A 27,822-nucleotide genomic window follows, 5' to 3' on the forward strand; every position below is an offset into this window, starting at 1 on the left:
TGATTACTCCAGAGTGTTCTGAAAATGTTTTAAATAGAATATTTTAATGTTTTATAGATTTTCATAACACAGAATTTTCTTGATTATTCCAGATTGTTCTGAAAACGTTCTAAATAGAATATTTTAATATTTTTATAAGGAAAATGGAATGTCATAATAATACATAAAATATTATTATTTTAGTTTATGTATCTCTAAGGAATCTTTTGAAAGTATTCCACACTAGCATGATCTGATTTTAATGAGATTCAGACAGTAGTTAAAAATTTTCTTCATAACATTTTTTAATTTCTGTTTTTTGAGTCTGAACTCTTGCACTTATTAATTAAAGAGTCCAAAGGTGTCCTGCCAATATAATGAGTTGTTCTGGAATAGTGATTAAAGCTTATCAAATAATAAGTGATAAAAAAGTTAAGAAAAGAACAAAAAAAAAAAAACTCATTGATATAAAAATTAGTGCTTTATTTCAGTTTATTTGTCTTGATGGCGATACTGACCTATTTGAAAATAGGTTATCTCTCTGAAAAGCCATCTTCCTCTTCTTGTTCATTATTTGGCTGGTCAATAATGTGAGGAGAATTTAAGTCGTGATTTCTGAAAAGTAAAAAAACAAAACAAATCTAAATTTTATGATTGAAAATGCTTTCTAAAAGAAAGTATTTCAATCATAAAATTATTTTATTCTAGTAAGAAAGACACTGATCTATTTTACGATTTACTTTTAAAGGTTGATTTAGGTTGCTATTTTTTCATTGCTTTCATTGAATTTAATCTTTAATAATTGCTGTGTACTTTTAAAAAAAATTTTTTTTCAATAATTTATTTCAAAATACAATTTTGAAGTATCTAAGTCCTTAAAATGAAGATGAAAAAAAGTAGAAATGTGTAAACTTTTCTTGCATGACCTAACTCAGCCATATTGTTTCCGACAGTTGCTAACAGCAACAGGACATGATATATCCTAAACAACCAAGCATGGGGAGAAAGGTTTACAAATTATTGGATAGTATAAAGGTTTACAAATTATTGGATAGTATAAAGGTTTACAAATTATTGGATAGTATAAAGGTTTACAAATTATTGGATAGTATAAAGGTTTACAAATTATTGGATAGTATAAAGGTTTACAAATTATTGGATAGTATAAAGGTTTACAAATTATTGGATAGTGTAAAGGTTTACAAATTATTGGATAGTGTAAAGGTTTACAAATTATTGGATAGTGTAAAGGTTTACAAATTATTGGATAGTGTAAAGGTTTACAAATTATTGGATAGTGTAAAGGTTTACAAATTATTGGATAGTATAAAGGTTTACAAATTATTGGATAGTATAAAGATTTACAAATTATTGGATAGTATAAAGATTTATAAATTATTGGATAGTATAAAGGTTTACAAATTATTGGATAGTATAAAGGTTTACAAATTATTGGATAGTGTAAAGGTTTACAAATTATTGGATAGTGTAAAGGTTTACAAATTATTGGATAGTATAAAGGTTTACAAATTATTGGATAGTGTAAAGGTTTACAAATTATTGGATAGTATAAAGGTTTACAAATTATTGGATAGTGTAAAGGTTTACAAATTATTGGATAGTGTAAAGGTTTACAAATTATTGGATAGTATAAAGGTTTACAAATTATTGGATAGTATAAAGGTTTACAAATTATTGGATAGTATAAAGGTTTACAAATTATTGGATAGTATAAAGGTTTACAAATTATTGGATAGTATAAAGGTTTACAAATTATTGGATAATATAAAGGTTTACAAATTATTGGATAGTATAAAGGTTTACAAATTATTGGATAGTATAAAGATTTACAAATTATTGGATAGTGTAAAGGTTTACAAATTATTGGATAGTGTAAAGGTTTACAAATTATTGGATAGTATAAAGGTTTACAAATTATTGGATAGTGTAAAGGTTTACAAATTATTGGATAGTGTAAAGGTTTACAAATTATTGGATGTAATAAAGGTTTACAAATTATTGGATAGTATAAAGGTTTACAAATTATTGGATAGTATAAAGGTTTACAAATTATTGGATAGTGTAAAGGTTTACAAATTATTGGATAGTATAAAGGTTTACAAATTATTGGATAGTGTAAAGGTTTACAAATTATTGGATAGTATAAAGGTTTACAAATTATTGGATAGTATAAAGGTTTACAAATTATTGGATAGTGTAAAGGTTTACAAATTATTGGATAGTGTAAAGGTTTACAAATTATTGGATAGTGTAAAGATTTACAAATTATTGGATAGTGTAAAGGTTTACAAATTATTGGATAGTATAAAGGTTTACAAATTATTGGATAGTGTAAAGGTTTACAAATTATTGGATAGTATAAAGGTTTACAAATTATTGGATAGTGTAAAGGTTTACAAATTATTGGATAGTATAAAGGTTTACAAATTATTGGATAGTGTAAAGGTTTACAAATTATTGGATAGTGTAAAGGTTTACAAATTATTGGATAGTATAAAGGTTTACAAATTATTGGATAGTGTAAAGGTTTACAAATTATTGGATAGTATAAAGGTTTACAAATTATTGGATAGTATAAAGGTTTACAAATTATTGGATAGTGTAAAGGTTTACAAATTATTGGATAGTATAAAGGTTTACAAATTATTGGATAGTGTAAAGGTTACAAATTATTGGATAGTATAAAGGTTTACAAATTATTGGATAGTGTAAAGGTTTACAAATTATTGGATAGTATAAAGGTTTACAAATTATTGGATAGTGTAAAGGTGACTAATGAAATCTTTGAAGATGAAAAAAATAAAGATTGGCTATGCATTCTTGAGAATGAACGTTTGAAGCAATTCTTGAACGAAACTCAGGACTAAGTGTCAGAAAAATGTCTTAAGTCAGTTGATATCAGTATTTTAACAGTGTTTGGTCATCTGAAATGAATTGGTAAGGAGAAATCTGTCATTATTATTCATACAACCTGATATTTTGTTGTGCATTATAAACATCTGTCAACATACTGTTAAGTTGTTATTCAAATTGCTAAAGTTTGTATTAATTTTCTGTGTTCCTTAACTTTTGGATGCCTGTAATTTAATTAAATTTATTTATATGTAAAAAAAAAACTAATGTATTCAAAATCAAAAATAAAAAAAATATTTTTTTTATCTAACTACCATTATTAAGCATTTGAAAATTAACCAAATTTTTTTTTTTCCCTTTTTCATAGATAAAGTTAGAAGCCATTAAAAAAAATTATCGACCGTGCCTTAACTTTTGGATGCTACTGTATATATATATATATATACTAGCAAACGTACCCGTCATTGACTAGGTTCCAAAACAGCCTACAGAAAATGGACTCTGATTTATGAAAGTATGATAGGTTATGAAAAGGAACGGTTGTAAAGAGATAGCTTCGAATTTGGGGGCATCAAAACCAAAGCAAAATATGATGAAAATATAAATAAAATAGATAAACCCCATAATTTATTATACCATACCTGTTCACACTGAAACACTTATCACAATATTCTATGGATCTATATTAAAAAACCTTGTTAAACTTTGTGACATATTTCCATTTTATGGAGGTCAGGCACGAACGAACACCCCATAATTTTATTATACCATATTTCTTCAAACTGAAACATAATTATCAAAGTATATTTACGCAGATAGATATGAAAAGTCTTTATTAAAGTTTGTGCCTATTTCCATTCAGGCACGAATGCAGACCCCACAATTTTATTATACCATCCCTATTTATGTTAAAACATACTTATCAAAGTATTCTTATGTACATCTATATCAAAACCACTTGTAAACGTTTTATTTAATTTTTTATTTCCAACTGAATTAAAGGAATAAATTATAAGATGGGCAACATCATGAATTTGGAATATAACTTTTTGTCATTTATTCTCTCTCTCTCTCTCTCTCTCTCTCTCTCTCTCTCTCTCTCTCTAATTTTTGTTCTTGAATGTAAAAAATACTTTTCTGAAACCAAGTTAATTTCAAAATACAGGTTTATATTTTATTTATGTTTGGAATGGCATGAGACTAAATACAATGTTGTGCTAAACTCATTCCTTTCAGAGGCTTAAAGACCCAGGTGCCAAATATACACTTGATCCTGAGAATAGAAAATGGATCTTGGGTTTATATTTGGCAGCTTCATAACTCTCACTTCACTTATTTTGTCCATTAGTCCTCATATAGCATGAAAGATGTTTTTTGACAAACAGCAAAGAAACGCTATTTTATGGGTTGGAATTTATTTTTCTCTCCTTATATCAAGTGGATTCATGCTTGATTTGAAACCATTTTCATAATAAAAATAATCATTATAATGATAATAATAAAAATAATAATTATCATCAATAATATGTTTTGTGAATACCTGTTGTTAGGTGAATATTAAGCATGTTACCAATAATGTCTTATTCTTATATGCAATTACTCAATGAAAATAATGAAAACAAAAGAAAAAAAAGACTTACCGTGTAATAGCATTGCTCTCATTCAGATTAGTTTCTCCACGTAATAAACGGTTTTCATTGCATAACTCTCGATGTTTCATTTGCAAATAGGAAAACTACAAAACAAATTAAATTAAAAAAGATTTTGAGATGCACCAATTTTATATCATTAGGTGTCCTATCTTAACACCTGGTTTACTTTGATATCAGGTTGACAAGAAAGTTTTTGCAGTTTTTAACTTTTATATTCAGATGAACATCTCAGCTCAAACAAAAATTAACTGAGCAAGGCTATGTTCATTTAAAGGTATACTGCTTCAAGAATTAATTTTGGCAGCCGAGCATTATTACTTTAATTCCTTTCTTCACTCTCTAAACCTTTGGCAACCTACACCCAACGGTGTATGGCACTTAAATAAATACATCATCTGTTATTTATATAAGGACTTTATCTTCCTTTCAATTGGCAATTCTTTTATTACAAATTATTACAGGAGTTGGTCTTACAGCTTATGTCAAGATTAGCAACAGAGTGCATATGGCGGCTATATGCTGTGAGCAAAATGACATCATGGTAAGGAGAAAGAAAAAGACTATAAAAAGGAGAGAAAACACATTAGAGAAGACGATCACGTTAGCGATGTAGGTGATGTTACAGCCGTAATGAGAAGTCATGTGTGGCGGGAAAATGAGGAAATACATGTCATTGTTATAAAAAAAAAAAAGAGTTGAGTTATTACTTATCCTATGTTCCTTGCAACATACTCTGCTACAACATGGTGGACCTACATGTGTAAAAGTGTGTAATGTTACACTTATAGGTTAGTTATTAAAATTAAGATTTGTCACATGATTTATGAGTGAACTTTTAACATGGTTCACTATTACTTTGATTTGTTTCTATAAAAAAGGAAGTTTAAATACGAACCTCAGTATGAAAAGTATGGGACGCAATAAAAGATGTTCATTTTAAACACAAATTAAAAATTAAAATCTTATTTTCCTCACTTTTCGATTCACTTCCATTGTGTTCTCTTGGGCAGTTTTCAGTTGATGGTCCATTTTCTGGATTTTTGTGCAGTATTCTTTCAACAATTGACTTGTCTGCATAAGAAATAAATATTGACACATTACCAAAAGATGGATATGAAATCATTTTAGAATTTGGTTTTGCTTGGTTGTTTTGTTTTATGGCACATCCACTAGTGTTGGGACAATGAATTGGAATCAAAATCAGGAATCGGAAAAATCAGAACTTGAGGGTACTGGAATCGATATGGGAATTGGAAAAATTTATGTCCATTTTCTGTTGCCAAAATCGATACTTTAATTGGCTTTTTGGTCCTTGTACAGTTTAATCAAGATATTAAAAAAATGAAAATATTGAAAAAAAAGTTATATTGTACCTATCATGCTTTTATGACGGCGCGCTAAAGGTAGCCATGTTTGGATTTTTAGAACATGTCACGGGAAGATAACTCCGTCTAAAATCTTAAATAATAGCTTTTCTTCTTAAAAATCAAAACATAGCTACTTTCTGATCAGTATCATAACAAATTGTTTTTTAGCTGTAAAAAAAAAAAAAAAACAAAAAAACTACTTGATCAAATTAAGTGAAATTTTTTTGGAGAACTTCATTCCATAATGGAAACATACGATATAACTTCTTTTCGATATTTTCATTTTTTAATGTCTTGATTAAACTGTACAAGTACCGGCTTTTTCCATTTAATTTTGTTTAAAGCAAAACCTCCTGCTGCTTATAGTAATGATAAAATAATAAATATTTCTTGATTTTAAACTACCAGCAAAACTAAAATCGATAGATCATCCCCAACAAATGTATTTTGACTTTTGAGAAAATGTCAAAATACATTTAACGTGCATTTATACAGTAATCGTGAAAAAATAATAATTTAATAGTTAAATATTTAGAGATTTATAAAGAATCGGAATCGGTACTTGTATCGGAATTGGGAATTTAATACAGAATAGGTAATTATATCGGAATTGGGAATAATATTGGAATCATCCCATCACTAATATCAACCTTTTTTGGGTTATTTAATGATGAATCTGGTTATTTTGGTAAAAGTTTTTATTCTTCAAGTTCTTTATGTCGTTAAATATTTATTCGTTTTCTTTAGTTTAGTTTTTTTGTAAATGAAAATTGTTTTTGTTTTTGGCTTTGCAGAATGTGTCTGAGGTTTGCAAAGATGAAGGACAAAAAAAAACATCAATGTTTGATGCATTTTATGCCAGGAAGCAGATATCTTCAGAGAGCCTGATCTAGTAGTAGCATCAAATGGAATCATTTTATGTACATTCATTCTTGTGTGGACTTATCCTCATCTTTACAGTTGTTGTTGTTTCAACCAACTCATCTCTGACCTTCTTCAGATGATTAACTGTGACAGGATAGGATGTTGAGTCTTGTAACTTATCCCCAATAATTACTGCCTTCCATAGTTGTTGTTTCACCGCGTTTTGTCCAACTAATCCTCTGGTCTGATTTGGTAAGATTAAAACTGCTATCTTCAGACAATGCTCACCTGAAACTGTAGATATTCAAGGCATCTATCCAATGCATTACAGGCTAGTTGGTTGGTTGTTTTTGTTTTACGGCATATCAACCCTTTTCGGGTTACTTAATGCCGAATCCAAAGATTTTGAAGAAAAATTTTTTTAATAGAATATATTTGTTGTTTTCACGTCGGTTTCTATTTAACCCATAGTTGGGACCCTAACAGGTACTACCACTCTGGGTCAGAGTGGACCTGGGAGCAATGGTAATTAAAGGGTGGCTCCACACTCCCCAAAGCCCACAAGCTGGGGCCTCACCACTGGATATAGTTTAAGGTCATATCCAGGATCCCCATTGAGGGACTTTTACCCTCTGCAGGGGGGCAGTCGGCGTATTCTAATGCCCCACCAACAGGGCCTGCATTACAGGCAGTGAAGAGCAATCACGATTGGATTTTATGGTCTTATAAGTCCAATTTTGTGTTCTTATCTGGTCTTCCATTGTCGAGTGCATACCAAATGGTATTATTTATTATTTTTTAATCCTTTGTGATGAGGAAACGTGAAACAACAACAACCATGAAGACGGGCATAACAGTATGCAAAAAGAATGAATGTCATAAAAAAAAAAAAAAATAAGAATCATTTTAGTTTTAATTTATGCAAATACTTATAAAATAAGAAAAGCAAATGACAGCAAAAATATAAATCTGCATTTTTGGTACCATTTCATTTTTATTCATTTTATATTTTACATACTAATTTCTTTCCACCATCAATATTCAATAACCATGGAAACGAAGTGGTCCTTTATGAAGGATCACAAATCATCTACTAAACAAACTGTAGATATTTATGTTTGCTTGAAATTCCAAAATGTTTCCTTAAATATTAAATAAGATACATAAAAATACTAACCCAATGTCTCACAGGTGATCTAGTAATAAATAACATTGCATGTTACAAACATTTAAATCAGTTTTTGTTATAGAGAAAGGGAAATTATTTCCTTCCCTATTGGGCTCCTGAAGTGCTTACATTTGGCTAACTTGTTTGAAGCTTAGGGGATTGAATGCTAATGGTGGGCTCTTTTTCAGGCTTTTTTTGCTTTGAAGTGATTCTTTTTTCCTCTCCCTTCTTATTATTATCGTTAGCTTTGTACATTAAGTGGCTTTATGCCTCGTCTGGAAGAACTGCCACAAAAAATGTAGTTGTTTTCAATGCTTTTAATTATATTTCTGTATATTTTACCTCAGACATTTTTGTTTGGTTTTCTCTTAAAAGTCCTTTTAGCTCAGTGTTGCGAGATTTACAACGCGATAATTCTGACCGAAGTAGGGCCTGCTTTTCCTCGGATTTATTTGTAAGGGATGTGCATTCTTCTTTCCATCTAGAAATAAAAGTAAATAAAATATATATATATATATATATATATATATATATATATATATATATATATATATATGCATATAACTTTTGATAATAATATATAACAGAAGATAAAAGAGAAAAAAAAGAATAAAAGAGATAAAAGAGAAAAAAAGAATAAAAGAGAAAAAAAGCTTTATTTAAAGAAACAACAAATACAAAGTATCATTATTTTCATTTTTCATCTTCGTATCATAATACTATTACCTGCAAATTCTGCCAAACACTTTAAAGAAAGCTAAAAAACAAGTGATGTTCATAAGTTCAACAAATGTCAACCCAAAGTATGAATGGGGTATGCTTGTTCAGTTTGGGAAAGATCAACACATGCCAAAAAACTAAACTGAACACTGAACAACACCTGCCACTTGATCACTGACTGCCTGAAGCCTACCAACCTGAACAACCTGCATCTTTTCACTGATATTGTCACTTCAGATACGAGACAGAAAATTGGCTGCCGAATAGAGATCACAAAAGCTATCAATGGTGAACACCATCTCCTTCATCAACATAACCCAGCAATTCAATGACTGGTCGAGGAGAAGCTTCTTCAGCCATGTCAAACCTCTAACAACATCTCATAAAGAAACCAGACTACAGCTGTATACCAGACAGCTAGAGAAGACCCTCCTCTTACTGATATGGGAATCCACCCCTCTGAGGCTTTCCATCTCAGTTCAGAAGCATCCTGGCTTCAATGAAAACCCCTCAACCACCTGAGAATAAGGACGGGGAATCAAATGTTGGTATGACCAGATGGGATCACAAAACTGGCTCAACCATCTGTGACAGAAGAGAGGAGGACCATACGATGCAACACTGCCTTGTCTGCTTTCTACTGTCCAATTAGTGCAGCTTGCAAAATCCTATGGAATTCAACAATAATGCAAAGGACTATTTAAAAAATAGGGAAACTGTTGTAGGATCATATGTGAAAACTGATCAATTCCAATTGGGGAGACATAGTACATATATACCTTGGCTCTGTACCATTTTACAGCAGAGTATGGTTATCCTGTTTGGAAGAGATCAACGCATACAAAAAACTAAAATCAGCATTGAACAACACCTGTCACTTGATCACTGGGTGCTTGAAGACTATTAACCTGCATCTCCTCACTGCAATTGCTCCTTCAGATATAAGATGGTAAGTTACCAGTTGAATAGTGATCACAAAAGCTATCAGTGGTGAACACCATCTCCTTTATGGATGTGAATCAATGATCCAACAAGAGAAATCAAGGAAATGTCAAACCTCTAACACCATCTCAGGAAGAGATTAGACTAATGCTATGGAGCAGACAGCTAGAAAATAGCTCCATTTCTACTGACATGGGAATCTCCTCTTTTAATGCTTTCCCTTCTGGTCCAGAAGCACGCTGGCTTCAAAAGAAAACAGTCAACTGCCTGAGAACAGGAATGGGTGATCAAAAGTTGATATCAGATGTGGTTACAAGACTGACCCAACTATTTATGAATGTGGTGAAAAGGACCATATGATGCAACACTGCCTTGTTTGCCTTTTTACTGCCCAACCTGTGCAGCTTAAAAGATCTTGCAAAATACAACAATAATGAATTTAATTTTAATTTTTACTCATAAGTTTGTTGCAAACACAAAACAAAGTCTTTCTCATTTATTCATATAGATAGATAAACACTTTGGTAATTTAAGTACAAATTTAAATATGAACTAAAATGCAGAAGAAATGAATTTACCTAGGTGACGGTGTGTGTATTGGTGACTTACAATTTAGAAATGTATTGCAACTTGTTGAAGATCAAGTCATTGCTCCCAAAGGTTAGAAAGGAACATTTGAACACATGTCAAGTATTTGTTCACAAAATAAAATAATATTTGTGAACAAACCTGTTTTTATATTAAGATCAAAACAATCATTGAATTAGAAAAAAAATAATTAATGGCAGTCAATAAGTAAAATGTCCTTTATAAAGTAATATGTAAATTAGTAAACCTTATGACCCAGATCATTTATGTGGTTTCATGCCTGTCAATTTTGAAGTTTTGATCTCAATGACACATTCTGTCTCCATCCTTCCCAATGCCACCTCAAAATCTAACTATTAAATGCGAGGTTGAACTTTTTTTCTTTTTTCTTTTTTTTTACATAGGAATCATTATTAAGGCCCAGAGGCCACTTGAGGATAAGGGTTAATGGGTATACATTAGTCAATGTAATTATAGCGTAGTAAACATAAGTAGTGGGAATTTTGTAAATTGGATTATGTGGGGGGGGGGCGGTTCATCAAGAACTTGTTTACGTTAGACTTGAAGACAATCAGATTGTAGTCAGCTGGAAAGCAGGCAAACGGAAGAGAATTCCACAGGTGTGCAGTTCTAAGAAAGAAGCTTTGTTCATGGAATCTACTTTTAGATTTAGGCACAGATAAAGAGTGTGGGAAATTGTTGATAGTGGTTTTGGCTAGAAGAGTGTTTTTCATGAAAGTCTGCTGAGGGGGGACCATAGATTGAAGCTCAGACGAGCACTTGCCATGAAAATAACGATAACTTACCTTGCACTGACCAACTGCTGCGTATTGAGCAACTTCTTCATTTCCACTAACGTCCCTTGATTCACATCCTCAGAACTCTGTAACTTTACTTTGTAGTCTTGTGTGTGCGTATTTAACTGTTCCTTCATTAGAGAAATCTGCAAAAAATAAAATCCCCATCAAATGGTTGCAGGTATTAATGAATAACATAGATATCATATACAACTGATACTTTCTTTTACTTATGTTTGAAATATAAAAATGCATTACTGGCCTAGCAAGCATTCATATATGAAAATCAGATTGTCATAGTTACAGGTAGCTCATAATTTTTCTCCATCATCGCTGCAGGTTTAGTATCATCATTATTACATCAGCTCATACCATGAATGCAAAGAGGGACAACTATTCTTTTTAACTATACATTTACAGTGGAATTCCTTCCATCAATGAAAACAGCACATGCAGACAGATTGGCAAGATGTATTGTGAAGCTAAGTGAACCTCAAGAAGAAATGCTTATTAAATCGTTAAGTGCAGAAATGGAAATCAAAAACATACTTTGCAATATAGTAAAAGAAGTATCAACTGCTTTCAAGGAGATTTAATTTAAAGCTAAATTTGATAAATTTATGGATCATTTAGACTTGAAGCACCCTAGAATTAGCAAGTAACAAAAGGACATCTGTTGGATCAACATAACTTTATTTTACATCCAGTTGGACTGTAAATAAACAGTACAGACATATTTTGTAGATTCTTATTTAGTTAAAAAAAAGTTTTATTTACAATTATATATTTGTTTTATAAATAAAACGGGTTTTTTAATGACGACTATTTTGCAAAGGCAAGTGCATGTATCATTTAGTTTTTCATTTTGTAAATAAAACTTTTTTACATTAAAAATGTGCATATAACTAAACTTTCTTTTTAATATGTTTTACTAAAAATATTTAAATAAATATTGGATTGTATTAAAAAGGCTCACAGAAAATACTTTTTTCAAAACGATTCTTGTCTGTCTTTTTGCTAGAAGCAAAGTGTAGTATCTGTTTTGATATTACACTTCATTTTTCCTGTCTTTGGTCAGTGAAAAAGAGAGAATCTTCTAGACTAAAGCAATTTCTATTTTTGTCCCTATCTAGAGTTCATCATTTTTGGGAGTTGGATTTTCCCAACATTAAAAACTGACCTTAGAAATTTATAAAAAAATTAAGTTTTAATTAAAAAAACTATTACATCCTTTTAACAACGTTTACAGACAAGGTTAAGAAGAAAAAAAATTAAATAAATGGTTTAATTCTCTTTTTTCCCTTAATTAAATATTTAGTTTGCTGACTACTAGGTGTTGTTACTCCAGGATTTAGAACTCTGGAATCCACACATATGAATCCTTTCACTGTCTACCGTATTATTTTTATTTTCTTCAATTTATGGCTAAAAATTGAACACTTATGTGACAACTATTCCATTGCCACAAAAAATCTAATGGGCAAGTAGAATGATTTTTATATTTAAACAAGTATTAAGAAAATTAGATGAAAGTGAATTGCTGTAACAGTTTCTCAAAGTGTATCAGATAACTCTAAATCAGTTGAACTAATGTTTGCAAGAAAGATACAATCAGTATTTGATAAACTGAAAAAGATAAAAAAAAAAGTATGATGCTTATGTAAGATTTTTCAAACAAAACTAAAAAAATCTAATAGTTTAAAAAGAGATATATGGCTGAATCAAATTATCATAGAGTAAAGCCCATGAAAGTAATTTATGATTTATTAGATGTATTAAAACCACAAGTGTTTCCAGAACAAAAGCAGTTCAGCAAGCATAAAAGGCAACTATTTTCAATGTTGAACATTAATCCAAATAGACAAAAGTATGATTTTGAGAGGAAGTGAAATCTGAAAAGAGGAAGATGTTGTAGAGTGCTAACACTCTTACTAAAATAATAAACTAAATCCAAAAAATACTATAAATTGTGTGTATTGTATTTGTTATTTCTGTATTTTATTTGATATATGTGTATTGTTAGAATGCAAATAAAAAATATTTAGTTTATTTCTTAATCTTGTGTTCAAGTGTATTTAATTTATATATATATATATATATATATATATATATACACACACACACACACATATATATAAGAGAAAGAAAATTAAAACTGTAAGTTGAAATTCAAAATCAAAATTTATTCTTCGACTGATACTCCCAAAAACAATTTACAAAGTCCTTATTCTGTGGAATTTCTTTATTTCTGATTTCTTTCCGTCCTCTGGTGAGAAGAATAGCAAGAATAGCATTCTTTGAAACTCCACGGAATAAGGACTTTGTAAAGTTTTTTTGGAGTATTCAGTCGAATAATAAATTTTGATTGTAAATTTCAACTTACGGTTTTAATTTTCTTTCACTTATAATAAGCTCTACTCTCTTTTGTGTATTGAGCTTTTTTATTTAGTTGGGATTAAATTATCTATATATAAATACTAGTATTTATATTAGATTGAAGTTTACCATTATGTATATCAGGTAAGCACTACATCCTTTTGTTTTCATATATATATACTTTTTTACAAAAGAGTCATGATTTATCAAGGTCTGACGGTTACTCGAGGATAGGGATTAATGGATGTACGGTAGTCATTGGGACAATAGCGTAGTAATCATTAGCAGTGGAAATTTAGTATAATTTGATTATTTAAGGGGATGGCTTAATAAGAGCTTGTTTATATTGGACTTGAAGATGACCATATTGTAGTCAGCTAGAGTTCCACAAGCGGGCAGTCCATGTTTAGGTTTAGGCACAGATAGAGAGTAGGAGAAATTGTTGATAGTGGTTTTAGTAGGATAAATTGTTGATAGTGTGTTTATTGTGAAAGTTAGGGAAGGAATGGAGCTCAGATAAGCACTTGCCATGAAAATAACTATAGAGCAGAAACAGGCTCAAAACATCTCTTCTGTGTGAAAGAAGTTACAGAGAAGAGAAATATATATATCCTGGGCCCAACTCTCTTCCTGATTTACATTAATGATCTTCCAAATCACACCCTTATATCATTCGTAGACATTTATGCTGATGACACAAAGCTTCTATCTTTACATCATCACCGCTCTGATCCCTATCTGGCATTAATTGAAATGAATGACTCGTCTTGGGGAGGCCTCATGTTTTGACAAACTTCTGGGCTTGACTTTTACTCCTGATCTGAAATGGAACATGTACATCAAATCTGTTGCCAAAGCCGCTGGAAAAATGGTGGGATCCTTCTATCGATCCAGTAGATATTTCACTGCTAATGCAAATCTCTATCTATATAAGAGCCAAGTTCGTTCAAGGATGGGGTACTGTTGCCACATCTGCCTTGATAGAATTCAAAATAGACTTCGTAGCGACATAGGAGATGTCCTTTTTTCTTTCCTGCAACCTCTTTCTCACAGAAGAGATGTAGCTAGTTTGTCTTTGCTTTATCATTATTTTCATGGCAAGTGCTCGACTGAGCTTCAATCTATGGTCCTCCCTCACCAAACTTTCACAAGAAACACTCGTCTAGCTGAAAACACTATCAATAATTCCCCACTCTTTATCTGTGCCTAAACCTAAATGTAGATTCCATGAACAAAGCTTCTTTCTTAGCACTGCACGCCTGTGAAACTATCTTCCATTTTCCTGCTTTCCAGCTGACTACAATATGGTTGTCGTCAAGTTCAATATAAACAAGTTCTTGATAAGCCGTTCCCCTTAAGTTAACAAATTTACTGAATTTCCATGACTGACAATTACTATATTGTCCAATTGACTACTGTACACTCTTTAACCGTTATCATCGAGTGTCCCCTGGGCCTTGATAAGTGGTGATGCCTATGTAAAAAAAAAAAAAAGAGAACCAAGCCACTACTCAGCTACTTTGGACTTGACGTACTGAGCATACAACTTTCTTACATTCTTTATTACTCTTTTACAGTGGTTGCTGGCAGTCTTGAAAGCAGCTTTAGTCTCAGTACACTTACCTAACTTTACATATATGATTATTATTTTTTAATCTCTGTTGATATATAGCAATTAAAAAAATAATAATCAGGTATGTAAAACATGTTTAAAATTCATATTTTCCTAAATTTTATTTTTCTAGGAATTTAATAAAACCAACAAATTTGGCTACCATATTTAAAACCCTAGTTAACTCTGAAAATAAAAAAATAAACATGTTATAGCAAAATTAGCAAATAATCACTGAAGTTATCACGGAAGTTATTGACTGGACATTCAATAAGATATGAACCAAACCTTTTTATTCATTAGCCGTTGTATTTCATCCCTTTCATTACTGGCTTTCAGGACTTTGGATTTTAAGTCATTTACTTCTTGAATCAACTGCAGTTTACTGTCAGACAACTGATTGTTTGTGTCGTTCAAGCTGTACACATGATCCTTCAGTTGAACTATCTGGGCATTCAGAAGCTCAAACTTTTGTTTATTACTAGATAAGAGACAAAATGACAAGATAAGAATCATACAACATACAGTGAGAGAGGGTGAGAGTAGTAGACAGGAACAACATTCTATTGGAATTGTGACGGTAGGAGAAAATTTAGAAAATTGTTTTATGTTTGATGAATTATCTTGATTGGTCAACTGTAGCAATTTTGCTGATCTCATCGAATTACTTGCTCTGAAATATAATGTTATAGAATGGTTAAGGAGAAGGACGAAAAAATGGAAGAGAAGGAAATAGAGAAAAATAGATAGATGGCTGGAGTGTTAATATAAAAATGCTACACACATTATTTAACTTTTATATAGTTTTATATGGACCCAGGCAACGCCCAGTAGCTTTGCTAGTCTTACAGAAGTCTCCAAGCAGTTCTTCTGAATAATAGAAATAAGTTTTCATTGAACCTCTGTTGGCCAGTTAAAATGAAAGAATCTCACAAAAAGTATGGAACATCTATTGTCTGCTCTAAATGACTAGAAATAAATGGTTGATCTGTAAAGATCTTAAAGATGTTGGACTCATCCTAGGACTTCAAGGAGGTTACATAAAGTAACCATGATTTCTGTGCTTATGAGATAGCTGTGCTGATGACATGTATTTTTTCAGACAAAAGTGACTATCAAGACAAGAATTAAAAACTGGATCACACAACATTTTCTCCCACCCTCTGATTGAACCAAGCAAGATATTGGTTCCAACACTCCCCATTAAACACAGCCTCATGAAGAACTTTGTAAAGGCATTGGAAAGAGAAGGTGGAAGATTTGCTTTGCTCAGTCAAAAGTTTATTATTTATAAATAGGAGACAAAATGACAAGAAGAATCACATATAGTGAGAGAGGGTAAGAATCATAGACAGAAACTTAGTAAGAAATGGATGATTCAATGAGTAAATTTCAAATTATGGCGAATTAGAACGCTTAAAGTAAATTTTTTAAAAACATATCTCAATAACAAGGAATATTTTAACATGTATTTTGTGTGATTAAGATATATATAGAAAAAAACTTTAGAGAAACAAATGTTTATTAACTCGGCTTTAGTATAATAATAGATTCGGATTACTTTTTCTCATCTCGCTCCAACTGATGTTGCATCTTTTCTAGGTTTCTGATAGCCATGTCCCTTGCTTGCTGGGCAGTGGTCAGCCTTTGGCTAAGTTGTTCTTTTATTTCATTGCATGACTTTGTCTCAGACACACAATCCTTACGTACCTACAAAACAAAATAAAAGAATCTCATTCAGTGCTATATGGGACGTGATGATGACTAAGTGGTTAATGACGCAAACTGACAACCTGGATGTGCCAAGTTCGAATCCAATTCAATTCAGAGAAACACTTTCACTTAGAATATTATCAATTTTCACATAGTCCCTCCTGTAAGTACCTGGTGTTGTTCTAGAAAGAATTCTAACTAGAAAGATATCAGTGAACCTAATACCGACAGCAGAACCATCTAATTCATATGAAATGAATGATTGAAGTGCTACATTATAAATCCAATATAATTAGCAATTGTAGTTTTCTATATATATATTTGCAAAAACAACATTAAAAAATGGCAACATTTTATAAACCCCTGAAACCCTCATCACAGAAAAATATGTCCATTAGGCAATGATAAATAATAATAAATAAATAATAAATAGACAATAATAAATAGATCAATAATAGATCAAGTCAAAACACTTGTTATAAACCTAGTGACCAGTGTAAAAAAGCAAAATTAAACAAAACAAAAAAAGTTTCTGAATTTTTTTAGATGAGAATCGATTATTCATATAATTTGGATTTTTTGGACTACTGTTCTCATCTTGAATCTTATTCTCACTATGTTTTGGTCAATGTAACTTCCAATCTTTGTCAGGTATATCTTGTTGAACCTGGGAAACTTTCTGTCAAACTCAGGAATCTGCATGGAATTTCAAAATAAACCCTTTATTTAATCCATGGGAATAGCATACTCTCTCGTCAGCCATGATTGAGTAGAAATCCTAAGTAATATGTAATTGCATTTTGAGTGTTACCCACACTGAGGATTGAACCTTCAACTTCCAGAAGAGTGCAACTTACAACTAAATTTTACCTAATATTTTATCCACTATGCCAAAAAAACTTCTGAAGTCTACATTAACCAAGATTATGCCGTAAATGAATAAAAATCCTCAGATTCAGTAAATGTTTCTTAATAATATCAAAATGACCATTAATATGAATGGAAGACTCATTGAATAAGTGGAAGAAAATCGTCCTCAAGATTAAAGTTGTGTACCATATTGATTGTTTGGTTGTGTTCTTTTGTGGCATATCAACCCTTTACAGGTTATTTAATGCAGAATCTTGTCATTTTGGGAAAAATATTTATGCTTCAAGTTCTTTATATTTTCAAATATCTATTCATGTTTGGTTTAGTTGTTTTGTTTTATGGTATATCATCCTTTTTGTGTTATTTAATGCTGAATTCAGTCATTTTCTTACAATTAAAAAAAAAACTTATTTACTCCAAACAAGGCATATCGACACTTGGATGTAAGAGGCTACTATTTGGAATTATGTCTAGAAAGAAGAATAACATTCATTTTTCTAATCAGGCAACAAGGCTTAAGCACTGAGTGTCTCTGGTGAGTTCTTTTAATCGTACTTCTGTGCCTTGCTAATAGACAAGGAAGAAATGTAAAAGCTGGGCAACAGACAGAGCCTACTTACTCTTTAAGTAATTTAGGTTTGCAAACCAAATAAATTATTTAAGTTATCAGTTCTAGTAAGGTTATCGACCAAGACTAATGAGGCTTCCCTCACTCTTCTATATTTCAAATTCTTTCTATTGCTGTTTGGTTTGGTTGTTTTGTAGAGGAAAATTGTTTTTTTGTTTGTTTTTGGCTTTGTAGAATATAACCGACTTTTGAAAAGGGGGAAAAAAACATTAACATTAATGTTTGGTGCATTTTAGGTTAGGAAACCTGTATCTTCAGACAGCCTGATATGATAGCGCCAGTGTGTGCCATATTTTCAGATTCATGCAGACATGTGAAAGAGTAAATTAAGTTAGTTTTCCATTTTAAAGTTCCATTGGTTATTTGCATTTTCTGTCAACGACCTTTGTTTTGTAAACAGAAGAATTTTGGTAATTCTTTGAATTTTTTAAAAACATTGTACAGATTTTATCAATGTATAAATCTCCTACTATCTTCAGTACGATTACTCTCCTGTTGAATGTGAGTTGAAGAAAGATATTTTTGAGGGAGAATTTACTCAAATGATCCCATTTTTATTATACTAGCAAAACGAGCCAGCATTGCCCAGGAGTGAATGAGGAACCTTGTCTTTTTGTGTCCAGTGCTTTATTATTTTAATTTTTACATTACTAGTTGGATGCTCAGCATTGCTTGGTCATACAATACACTTAAACATGATATTTTAATTTATGCAGATTGCATATGCATTATTATAGAATCAATCCTTTGTTGAATATTATATATTACAAGGAATAATTTGCCTGGTGGACTAATTCACAAAAAGGAAAGCAAAAAAAAATACAATAAATAATAATGATAATGTATTTCATCAAATTCTGTCTGTGTTTGTTTACAATATCATGTCAGCTGACGATGAATGCCCTGGAAACTCACTTCTGATTAATGTTTAGTTTTAAAATATGCAAACAAAGAAATGATTGCGGCGCGGTTTTAAATGGTACCTCTTCTTTTATCGTAAATTGAACTCATTAATAAGAAAAAATTAAAATAAAATGGTGAGGTACAGCCGGGCTTGAACACGGGATCTTTTGATCTGTAGTCGAATGCTTTACCACTGAGCTATGTTTCCAAATGTCAACAAATCTGTTTTTTTCTAAAAAGAAATTATTTGTTGAGAATTTATAATAATTCCCTGTAAAAATTCTTTTTTATTCATAAGAAAGAAAAACTATTTTTAGGATCGGATTTTTTCGATTTTTATATTTATGGGATGAATTTCTGTACAAAACATATTTAAGAACACTGCCAGACATATAAATTACCTTTGTGTGAAATTTGCAAAAGATAGGCTCAGCCATTTCAGAACCTATAAGAAAGGAACTCATACACAAAATAACTTTATATAATAGTAGAGATATAATGCTCAATATAGTCAGCATCGATTGGATGGGAAAGTGTGTAATTAAATAAAAATGTATTGTTTTAAATTTCAGGTGCTTATATAGTATTGATCACAAATGAAAATCACATTTTAAGTAAAAAAAACAAACTCTTTGATAAACGTACATATGCAGAAATAAGCATCTTCAACAAAAATTAGAAAAAATTATCGAGTAAAAGTTTAATTAAAAATAGAAGTTAATTTCATATATAAATTGCAGTTTTATCTTGTAATTTTGAAGAGTTATAACAGGGGAGATAATTCAGTCCATCATTTCAGCAAATGCTAAGATTTTTCTTAAAATGGATGACTCTTAAAAATATGATAAAACTGATTTTTACTTTTAATTAAACTTCTACTAAATAGTTTTTCTTAAGTTTTGGTAGGGATACTTATTTTTGCCTGATACATAAGTATATTTATTTGGAATGCGATTTTCATCTCTGTCTTTATCTGTATAGGCGCTAAATATACTTATCCATGTACCCTTAGTAATGTAGTTTTAGAATAGATGGGAGCCAAACAGATAGAAACTACGACTTCATATATAGTAAGAAATAAATAACAAAAACCAATTAATTACAAATAACTCTAACTGACCATTTTGTTTATTAAATCTATTTGGTATTTTGGGGACTTTTTAAGAAACATGTTTCATCATGTTCAGTACACCCTATAAGCATGTCTGCACATGTAATTGTGAAGCAAGAGTTGCACAATCCATAATCACTCCTCTCCTGAGTCGACATTGCTTGATTCCAGTGGTAGGGAGAAGTCTAGGACGACTGGAAACAATGCTTAGATAAGTGAAGAACACATACAGCACCTGGTATTCCCAAATGGTCATCCATTTTAGTATTGACCAGGCTGAACAATGCTTAACTTTGGTGATCTAATATAATCTTTTCTTCTTTTTTTTTTAATCGGGGAATGAAACATTTTGATGAGTCTATCATCTTTATCAAACAAATAGGAAATGTGAAAATACAGTAAGTCTACATATGTATATACACAAACGAAATATCTTAATCTTATAAGGGAAGCATAATGTTACAAGACTATCTAAACTATTATGATGTAATGTACCAATTTAAGTATCATTTATGGTGTTTCTTTAGTATGAGTCACAATTGAAATTTGCATTTAAAGTAAAACACTTTAATGTTCTCACGTGTCATACTGAAGTAGGTATCCTCAGCAATAAATTAGCAAAAGATAATCAAGTAGAAAATCGTTTATAACTTTATATCAAAAATATAGTTTTATCATATTTTCTCAATCTGTCATTGAAATACCGGAAGTTGCTGTAAAGTTGGGGAGATAAACCAGTCTTTCATTTAAGCAAGTAAAAATGAACAATGTAATACAATAGAACTGCGATTTACGATAAAATTGATTTTTACTTATCATTTATCTTCTGCCCAATCACTTTTTCTAATTTTTGATGACGACACTTACTTCAGTATGACACTTAAGGACATCAGGATTTTTTTTTTTTAAATAAAAATTTCAGTTGTGACTAATAGTAAAGAAGTACTCCATTTATCAATATTTAGTGTTATATAATCTAACATTAAAAATGATTAAAAAGGGATACTCACTTTTTCTAATTCCATTTCTGCAGATTTTTTATCTCTTAATAATCTTTCCAAAGTTGCATCTTTCTTTGAAGATTCCTGAAATATCATTCATGATAATTTTGGGACTTATAGAAGATTATTATGTTATTATTATGTAATGATCATACTATTCAAGCTTATTTATACATTCAACATTTTAATATACTAAATAGCCAAGAAAGCAATAATATGACTAATATATACATATTTATAAAATAATTTTGAAGCTATATTTTCGAAAATGAAACAAATCCTTTTATTTATAGAATATGAACACTTGTTTTTAAAGAATCTAAGGTGCTTGTCTAGGTGTATCAGAATTTTTGGGGAATTTTTGACACCCCTAGCACAAAACTGCGAATAAAATATAAAAAACTCGTAATTTCTCTTTTTAAAGTAAGTTGTTTATTTTCTTTATGGAATATACTTCCAAAATAAAGTATTACAGTTGTTGAAAAAATAATAGAAATATTATTTTTATTTTTAAAAAACAGTGTTTACAAAGTGCCGGCGCGCCTTTATGCAGCCATTTTCTTTACATAATGAAATCAATTGAATTTTACGAGTTAAATATTTTTCAATTTTTAAACTTTAAAAATCTATCAAAATTTTTCGATTGGTTCAACTTTTACGATATTTTCAGGGTCAATGTGAAATTGTATGCTCTTTCCACAAACGTTTTTTTTTTTAAATTCACCCCCCCCTTTTGAAATGTCTATCAAAATTTAAATAATTTACGCACCCAAGTTTTATACATCACAAATTGAAGATAAAAGATCAATAAATAAAATATTCTAATTTAAAACAAAAAAAGAAGTGTTTTGAGGAAATTTACCTGTAAAGTCCAAAGTGTAAAACCTTTTTTTAAAAACCACGTTGATTTTTTTTTTTTAAGTGGAAGTTTATGTTATGCTTAGATTGTCAAGTAAATATCGGATACTTATGACAATTTTTACTATTTTATTTAATGTTTTCATTTTTTAGATATTAAAAAAAAATTCACTTGATAAAGAAGTATTAAAATATATTAATCAAAAACTCATGTATTTCATTAAGAGAATAAAAAAATAAATAAAAAACTCGGTAGAGAGTTTTTTTGTTTAACAGCAAAAACTTATAAGTGAATGTGTACGTTTTTCAACTAAGGAGACCCAAAAATACTAATTTTGGTTTACAGCATGCAATAGAAAGAGACATTAATTATTGAGCTTAGAAGCCACCGGAAGATAAACGCAAAGAACAGCAGATATTTGTCTCCCTTTATTTGAACAGTGAAAAAATCTGAGTTCGCATTTTTTTTGTAATCCTTGTTTAGAAAAGTATTTTATTTAAAAAAAGACATGGAATATAATTATAAATATGGATAAATTGTTAATAATGAACAATGGAAGTACTCATTGAATAGTATTTTTTTGTAGGTAAGTGATGTTTTGGAATTTATATACATTTTTTATAATTGAAGTAAGTAAAATTTTGTTGATTTTCTTTAAATCTTTTCTAAATAAAACCGATTTAAAAAACAAATATTGCATAATTTGCTATTAAACCTGTTATTTTTTAAAATTTGGTCTTTGCTCCTTTAATTAAAAAAATTAGAGTTTGAATTACATTTTTTAAGAAGTTATAAGCTTTGAAAGACAGTAAGTCTAAATATTCCAGTATTTACTAGGAATTTTTAATGGCGATTTCTGACACTGCTAGTGATTGTCCAAAATTACCACTATATTAAATATAAATATATTTTTTTAAATATCTTTATGATGTATGTACCCATGGTGGAAAGAAAATATTGTATTCTAAGAATCACATAAACCGATCAAGTAGTTTTATTTTTAAATAATAAAATAAAATTTTATGACTAACTGAGAAATAACTATCTCGCAACGGCATTTTGAAAGCAGCAAAAAAGCAAAAACAAAAACAAAGGAGATAATTAAATATAATTCAAATTTGTAATATTTTTCTCATAAAAAATTCCCAATAATCGCTTTAAAATTATTTTATTTATATAAACAAAACTACTTGATCAATTTATGTGATTTTTTTTAACATAAAACAAAAATTTCCTAAAAAATTAAATATTTATACAACAAAGACTATAAACAATAATTAAACATGTGTTAAAGTTAAACGTCCTAAATTATAATAGAAGCATAATAAAACATGTTTGATGGAATTATTGGATCAATTTTATGAAGTTGATATTCACTTTATACTAATAGCTTAGAGGAAGGTATTAATCCACTACTCTCTCCTAAACATGACTAATTAACAAGGAGCAGAACATTAGACTTGAATGGTTTAATTACTAGTAGTGCTGGTACCCCCTAATTTAAGACAAGAGGAATGCTGGATGTTATTTTAACTTTTATTTTATGAATTGTAAAATTGAAATAAAAATAACCACTGCTGCTTCCAAACTGTTTAAAAATGTGATTAATATTTTAGACATTGTCAAAAATCAGCAAAAAATGGATCGTCCTGGTCCAGAATTCCCCCTATATTAGAAAACAAAAATAAAGAAAAATTTGTATGATGTACATATCCATGATGAAATGAAGCAAATTAAATAGACAGGTGAGCTTCGTTGTTAACTGTGAGATATTACGATTTATATGTGATATAAAAAGTTTTAAAAAGTTGTGAAGCGACCGACCGTTTCTCTGAAAGAAGCCTTTTGTAGACATACAGAAAAAGCGAACATACATACATACATACATACATTTTCGCTTTTATATTTATAGATTATGTTGTTTTTTGTTAGTGCTTTAGTTTGTATGAGTAATATCATTAAATAATGATTAAATTAGCTATCGCTGAAAATACAAAAAGTTCAAAATGAATCTTGTAAAGGGTTTGATCTTGTGCCTCATGAAAAGGACCAACTAATATGAATGCTATTTTAGACAGCTTAACTAATGTGCAGAACTGTTAGAGAAAGCTGAAACTGTACAAATAACTCATCTCTTAAGCTTTGCAATAAATCATTATGTTTTAACTAACGATGCAACCATAATCTCCTCAAAATTGCATCAAGCATTGATCAGATTTCCGATGGATCTGCAATGTGAAATCTGATTAAACCAAACATATCAGGTCAGATGATTTGCTGAAAGCACTACACTTGCTCACCATGGAGATTATTCTAAGGATGAATTGATTACACTGGTATGGCAATGTAGAATATTCATCCTTCTTGATAAACTATTGCAGAAGCATAAATGTCCTAAATCACGGGAAGGTTGGTTGGCCAAGGATAAATTGAAAGCAAATGATTATACAAAACCACACAGAATGGAATTTGTAGACTACTGATCCACTGAACAGTGAGAGTAGGAGAGTGAGCTTTCTCAATATCAAAAAACGTCTGACCCCTGAACAAAGGAAAAGTGATGTTAAACAGACAGAAGAAATGAATACAGTGAACTTGTTATATATTGAACATTTAAATTTATATCAGTATTAGGCAGTTGTCCAGAATTCACCATATATTAAAAACAAAAATACAGCAATGTCTTTATAATGTACATACCCGTGACATAACGAAAAGATCATATTCCAAAAATCACATAAATTGATCAAGTAGGTTATTTTTATAAAAATAATTTTTAAACAATTTTAAGCGATTAATGAAAAATCATAAGCATTACAAGGCTAATCTTGCAAGTTGAAATTATTGTGGAGTTATCTGCCCTTATTTCTTCAAGATGGCAAGGTGTGACAGTCCTGTTTTGCTTACCCATAAAATTTTATTATCTTCGTTAAAAGTAAAACTACTTGATTAATTTACGTGCTTTTTGGAATGTAATATTTTTATGTTGTCACTGGTACATACATCATTCAATTTCTTTTTACTTTTATTATTAATTCAGGGCAAATTCTAATAAGAACTGATTATTATACTTAAAATGTATCCATATTATATTTAAAACGATAAGATTGATGTAATCAAAAATAAAGAAGTGAATAAGATATTTCTGAAAACATTTTTAATAATAAATGGCTTAAAAAAATGGTGAACATTTTGTTTCATGTAATTTACTTACCAATTCTAAGTAATGAATTTTTTCATTGAGTTTTGAAATTCTGCTGTTGTAGTTTAGTTTTACTTCATCAATCTGTTTATAAGAAAAAAGTAATTAAATTATTTGAGATTTGGCGAAGAAATGATAACTTAAGGAACATGCAATTTGCAAAAAAAATTTGTTCAGATTAAAAAGAAAGAGAGATAAAGAACAGTTGGTTTTTGAAAAATTGTTTTAAGGTTAATAATGATGAACGTCACTTCTGTTAAATGTTCGAGTCTAGGGTATTAAACATGTAACATATATTAAAAAAAAAATAAAACTCAGAGTTTAAAGAAAAAAAAAAGTATTTATTGTACATAAAAACAAAAATATTTACAAATAGTCTAAGAGAGATAAGCAAGTTGTTAATTCAGTCTAGTTTACATTCAGAAGAAAGACCGAGTTATTGAGAATTAATAACAATATTTCTTTGGTCAGAAAATCTTTATGATTAACAAATGTCCAGTTTTTCTTTGAAGGTGCTTGTAATTGTTTTTTTTTATAAGATTCCTTTCAATCGGATTTGGATCCCAAGAAATATTGGTTGATGTTAATCTAGTCAGCATCTGACAACCTGTAGTGGCATAATGACTCAAATTGACTCAGTAACTGACTAACTAACTGAAGAATTATCGCTATCAGCATTCCTTTATAGTTTTGATGAATGGAAAGTTCCAGAAACACTCTAAATGGAACACCACAACTTAAAACATTCCAGAAACTCTCGAAAAAGAACATTTTTATATTCTATGTTTAGAACATTCCAGAAACTCTTAAAAAAGAACATTTTTATATTCTATATTTAGAACTTTCCAGAAACATTTTTATATTCTCATTTTAATATTTTTAATAGTAATAATTATACATTTTTAATATTATTATAAGAAATTGTAATATCTTAATACTTTTATGAAGAAAATGTCCTCCAATGATCCATGATATCCCCTTCATGGATGAGAATCAAGAACCCTACAACTAAAGTAAAAAAAAAAAAATTTCAGCACATCCAGCCCCTAACAACATCTCAGAACCAGACTGCAGCTGTGAAGAAGATGGATAGAGAATGCTCTCCCTCAATCTAACAGGAGAATTGATCTTTCCAAAGCCTTCCTTATGGCTCAAAAGTCTCATGGATCCAATAGAAGACACTTGAGGCTCTAACAATGGGAAGGGGGGGGGGGTCAATATTTGCTATAGCCATCTGCGGATGTAGAGCGGCTTACCGTATGAAAAGAAAACATTCAGCAAGATCAGACTTTTTCATTTATAAGGTTAAGAGGAATATCATTTCTACCTCTTTTCTGGTGACCATTGCAACTTCCTTATTGAGTTCCTCGATCATCTCCTGCAAACGACTGACTTCATCTTGTTTTTGTTGGCATAACTCTTTGGCCTGAAAAAAAAAATCAAGAAGATTGAAAAATATAATTTCTTTTACACATTATGGCTGTGGCATAAAGTTACCAGACAAACCCTATGTAAGTTTGTGTATGAAAATGAAATTTATATTTAAATTAGTATCTGCTCTCTGTCAAAAATGAAGGAAAACAATTTATGCATTGCCAATATTTGTATCAATATTTCTCTAAATATATAATTAAAATATTCATATAAAATCATAGAATTACATCAGTAATTTAATTTTACATATTATTATCATTTCTTCTAAAGAAAAATAATTTAATTTTTCAAATTATTATTATCATGTAATTATCATGCCAGATAGAAGGGATGAATAGGGAACTTAAAAGACAATAAATGTAGTGATATAGTAGAAAACTCAGAAGGACAAAAATAATGTAATTTATTATTATCGTTCAATTCTATTTAAGAATTTTTTTTTTAATTATTAAGTGGCTTTTATAAAACATAAAAAACATATATAAAAGATATTTTGAATAAAATCTTACCAAATCTTTTTCTAAAATGGCATTCTCTACAACTCGTTGAGCATTTTTATTGTCCTCACGGATGTCGCGAAAGTTGTCCTCTAACTTAGAACTGAAGATAAAAAGAATAGACGAGGAACGTTTTTATCACATAACTTTTAGTTAATGAAAATGACAGAATGTATCAAATATTCATATAAGGAATCCATTTTTTAAATATTTAAAAAAATCTTATTTAAAGTTTTAATGTTATATATGAGGGAGAGGGCAAGAGATACTGAAGGCTTTAATTGGTTGATTTTTGAAATACGATATTTTTGTTTCATCACAGGTACATACACCATAGATATTTCTTAATTTTTACTTTTTAATATGGGAGTAATTCTGGACAAGAACCAAAGTTTTTACAGAGTGCACAAATACTACATTTTGATCCCAATCAGGATGTGTTTTGAAGTGAGATTTTGATCCCAGGAAAAATGTTTGAAAACTGAGCCTGTGCAAAAGTTCTAATTCATCTGTAAATAAGATTTATATTCTTGACAAATTCTACATTAATGCATATAAACATTTAAGAATGTAATGTGATAACAAAACAAAGGAAAAAAAATTTGTTTATTCTCACTACATGTGTGAAATCAGTACAATAAACCACCAAGCCTCGTATGGTCTAG

At 29.9% G+C, this 27,822-nt stretch overlaps 1 protein-coding gene across 3 annotated transcripts in view; it reads right to left on the bottom strand.

Moving 5' to 3' along the window:
• Positions 1-441: 441 nt before the first annotated feature.
• LOC145256013 (sodium channel and clathrin linker 1-like) overlaps positions 442-27,822 on the bottom strand; it is a 72,220-nt gene continuing 44,839 nt past the window's right edge. The window contains exons 13-23 of one of the 3 annotated variants that reach the window (XM_080114644.1): positions 27,170-27,260; positions 26,554-26,652; positions 25,239-25,310; positions 21,175-21,249; positions 16,501-16,649; positions 15,228-15,420; positions 10,961-11,097; positions 8,247-8,385; positions 5,481-5,576; positions 4,494-4,588; positions 442-594 (exon numbers count right to left, since the gene is read on the bottom strand). In XM_080114644.1, the coding sequence (XP_079970770.1) occupies positions 513-594; positions 4,494-4,588; positions 5,481-5,576; positions 8,247-8,385; positions 10,961-11,097; positions 15,228-15,420; positions 16,501-16,649; positions 21,175-21,249; positions 25,239-25,310; positions 26,554-26,652; positions 27,170-27,260 (1,228 nt within the window). In that variant the 3' untranslated portion in view covers positions 442-512. Of the gene's footprint in view, positions 595-4,493; positions 4,589-5,480; positions 5,577-8,246; positions 8,386-10,960; positions 11,098-15,227; positions 15,421-16,500; positions 16,650-21,174; positions 21,250-25,238; positions 25,311-26,553; positions 26,653-27,169; positions 27,261-27,822 lie in introns of those variants that run through there. The other 2 variants (XM_080114645.1, XR_013863931.1) reach the window with 2 other exon arrangements.

This window comes from Euprymna scolopes, chromosome 3 (genome assembly GCF_053919585.1).
Source record: "Euprymna scolopes isolate OS-2025 chromosome 3, ASM5391958v1, whole genome shotgun sequence".
Lineage (NCBI taxonomy): Eukaryota > Metazoa > Mollusca > Cephalopoda > Sepiida > Sepiolidae > Euprymna > Euprymna scolopes.